The following is a 3,860-nucleotide window of genomic DNA, read 5'->3' on the forward strand; positions in this document are numbered from 1 at the left end:
CAACCGATTGTTTTGTCGAAACAACCGATTGTTTACACTTAGGTGTTTTGAGAAAGTTTGAAAACTGTTTTTGAATGGTGTATTTTGTTAAGTAACAAAACAACCGATTGATTCGAGGAAACAATCGAATGTTTGTTTTAAAACCATAACAGAAAAACTGTTTTCTTTGACTGAGCTTTAAATGTTTTAACTGAATACGCTCCAGTCATTAAATGCTTTGACCAATCTATTTTAAATTCAATTAAGAGTTTGTTAAGATTTGATAACAAACTATATTCTTAAATATATTCTAAAAAACAGTTTTGATATATTAAGAATCTTGAAACAAAGTTTATCATCTAAGAAGTTTTTCAAAGCATTCTGAGATTGCTAAAGAGTTGAGAGATTGATCAAGGTGCTGAATAGGGATTCTGTTTGTATTGTTTTCAGATATTCATCTGTAACAAGAGTAATCTTTGTAAAATGCCGAACAATTCGTTTGTGTGTGTTGCTGAGATTGGCTGTGTTCTTGAGGTGTTCAAGATCAGCAATCTTAGTGTTGGCCAATGAGAGTGTGTTTCTTGAGGTTTTCAAGGTCATTCTCTTGGTTGTGGTGTAAGTGATCAAGGTGTGGTTGCTTAGTGGATATCCTCAGGGTTTCTGAGAAGACTGGATGTAGCTCTAGTTTGGAGTGAACCAGTATAAACAACTGTGTACAATCTTTCTATCCCTAACTCTTTAATTTCAGTTTGTTTGTTGTTTGTTGGTATAAACAACCGATTGTTTCGAAGAAACAACCGATTGTTTTTCCTAGTATTACAGTTTTGCTTGCTGTTTTGGCTAACTAAATTGCTGAATCAATTGGTTTCTGAAATAAGTTCATTCTAGTTTTGAAAAGTTTGCGAAAACCCCATTAAACAATTCACCCCCCCTCTAGTTTAAAGCCATCTTTTCTAACAGTAAGATGTTTCACTTATTTCAAAATATTAGGTTCAAAATAGATGGACATAGGGTAAGAGAGTTAAGCTGAGTGAAGTAAGAGGTTTCACTTATTTCAAAATGATAGGTTCAAAATAGATGGACATAGTTAAGAGGGTTAAGATGGGTGAAGTAAGAGTGAGCTTGTATATTTATATTATCAAGTTCATTGGATTTTTACATAAAAAGGATGTCTTGAAAATATAAAATAACATATGTGCAAACCTTACTAGCTGAATGTGGATTCTGAATGTGGAGAGGTAAATGATCTATAATTCCCTTATTGTTGGAGCCAACTTGGACACTTTTTTTTATAAAAATGTTTTCATGTTAGGCATCACTATGTAACTTAACATCTCAGTTAGGCTGACACCTCAATTAACAATAATCATCTGTCATCATATGAAAAAAGTATTATTAAAAAAAGAAAAAAGAAAGAAAATACAAAAATATGGGAGTACTAGATACATAGGTAGACTATACCTATTCATAAAAAATTCTAAGAACAAGAACATACTAGATGTAAGCCTATTATACCTATGAAATGATTCTCTATGAATAAATCTTAAATTAACCAACTTATCAACACACACATATGAGTAACCCTAAACCTGATTTTTTCAGCGTTCTTTTGTTCGAGTCCAAGCGACGCCATTATAAATTTATTTTATGATCCCAATAATGACAAACTTATGGAATCAAAACGCGTCTTTTCAAAATTTGATTAAAAGCCAACTTGGACACTTTATTTTGTCCTTATCATTGTAAAAATCTCCTTTAATAACATATGTGAAGACATATATTCTCCTTAACTAAATATCATAACTTTAATGAGCTATTTTCTGCAATAGAAATATGTTGATAAAGAATAAAAAGGTGTGGTGAATTCGATACGTAAATTTTGCTATAGTCACGTGCTGATGTTCCTTTTAGAATAACATTGAAGTGAGTCTTAATACATGTAGAGAGAAGGTCTAAAAAGAGATGAGTGAATAACATGATTGTTGTTGTCCATATGTAATTCGGCCACTTCTTTTAGAGGAACCTTGAAAACTTTGTAAAAAATACTAACAATCCATAATCAATTCAATTACTTCTAGTTCGGAGGCGAGTTTCTTGCCATAAATCTTAAACTTTGAACAAAAAATAAAAATGATGCACAATATCATATCATATCCATGACAATGATAAAACTACAAGCCCTCCATATCTTGCTCTTAGATATAATTATCATGATTCTAGTTAATGAGATTTGTGAGAATTTATATGTAACTATCATTATTCTTATTAATGAATGTTCCCATGATTCTTCTGCTAGAAGCCAAATGTTAGTGACTGGGCTTTAACACAGACTGTAAATTTTTCTTTTGCTTTCTTTCTTTCAATGCTTCCTAATCATCTGCAATTTACACAAAAATTGAGATTAAATTTCTTCATTTGTATCTTGGTTCAAAATATATAATCAGATTCAATAATTCTCATATTAGGGTAATTTTCTTACGTTACGCAACAATTAAGTTCCAAAGTGTTCAATTTTCTCAATCATAAAAACTACACATTGACACTTATCACCACCAGAAGTGGGAAAGTTATAGGAAAAGGAATTAGAGATAATTTAGTTATTGAGGAGGAGGTTTTAAGTGAGAGAGAGAATGAAAAAGAACAGATTGAATGTGAGGGGGGAGAAGAAAGAAATAAGGAAGATATTGTAAATCTTGGAGAGAAAAAAGAAAAAAATCAAAAAATGAAAAACAAGAGAGGAGTGTTCCTATAAAAGATGTACCTTATCCACATGCTCCTTCAAAGAAAGACAATTTGCAAGATTTATGGATATTCTCAAAAGACTACAAATTAACATTCCTCTTACTCAAGCTTTAGAGCAGATGCCTACATATGCTAAATTCATGAAAGAATTATTGACAAAGAAAAGAAAATTAGATGACCAAGAGATAGTTGAATTGGAAGCTGGATGCAGTGCTATAATTCAAAAATCATTACCACAGAAATCTAGAGATCCTGGGAGTTTCACTTTGCCAGTTACCATAGGAAATCTCACTATTGGAAAGGCATTATTGGATCTTGGAGCTAGTATTAATTTGATGCCTTTATCAATGTTAAAGAAAATTGCAGATGTACAAGTGAGACCAACAAGAATGACTTTGTAGTTGGCTGATAGATCAATCAAATATCCACATGGAATAGTTGAAGATTTGTTGGTAAAGGTGGATAAATTTCTCTTCCCAGTAGATTTTGTTGTTATGGATATTGAAGAAGATGTTAAAGTACCTTTGATATTGGGAAGACCATTTATGAAAACTGCCAAAGTTATAATTGATGTAGACAAAGGAAAATTAAAGGTTTGTGTTCAAGATGAAGAAGTAAGCTTCAATGTTTTTGAAGCAATGGAGTATTCAAATGATCAAAAAGAGTGTTTCAGAGTGGATGTGATTGATGATATTTGTTTTGAAACTAAAAAAAAAATGTTTAACAGTTGAACCTTTAATGAAAGTTACCATGGGTAGTATTGAATACATAGATGAAAGGGAAAGAAAAGAAATACTGGACTATGTTGAAGAGTTAGATAAGGCTAAAAATATTCTTTGTGATGCTAGTCAAAAGCAAGATCTAATCAAAGAAGAAATTTCTCAACCTCTGAAGATAGAATTGAAACAGCTACCAGCTCATTTGAAATATGTTTTTTGGACAGAAAATAGGGAGAAACTAGTCATTATCAGTAACTCTCTAATAGCAGAAGAAGAAGAGGAAGTAGTGAAAGTGTTGAAGTCAAACAAAGGAGCAATAGGATGGACTTTATCTTATTTGAAAGGCATAAGTCCTTTTTATTGTATGCACAAAATTCACATGGAACAAGACTTCAAACCTATAGCTCAACCTCAAAGACG

The 3,860-nt window shown here is 31.6% G+C and overlaps 1 protein-coding gene across 1 annotated transcript; it reads left to right on the forward strand.

The window, feature by feature from the left end:
• The first annotated feature begins 2,783 nt into the window (after window positions 1-2,783).
• On the forward strand, window positions 2,784-3,452 carry LOC137833959 (uncharacterized). Its single transcript, XM_068642030.1, has 2 exons — window positions 2,784-3,095; window positions 3,180-3,452. The coding sequence occupies exons 1-2, from the start codon at window positions 2,784-2,786 to the stop codon at window positions 3,450-3,452; spliced, it is 585 nt and encodes a 194-aa protein (XP_068498131.1).
• Window positions 3,453-3,860: the final 408 nt, after the last annotated feature.

Source organism: Phaseolus vulgaris, chromosome 5 (assembly GCF_051622355.1).
Source record: "Phaseolus vulgaris cultivar YP4 chromosome 5, ASM5162235v1, whole genome shotgun sequence".
Classification (NCBI taxonomy): Eukaryota; Viridiplantae; Streptophyta; class Magnoliopsida; order Fabales; family Fabaceae; genus Phaseolus; species Phaseolus vulgaris.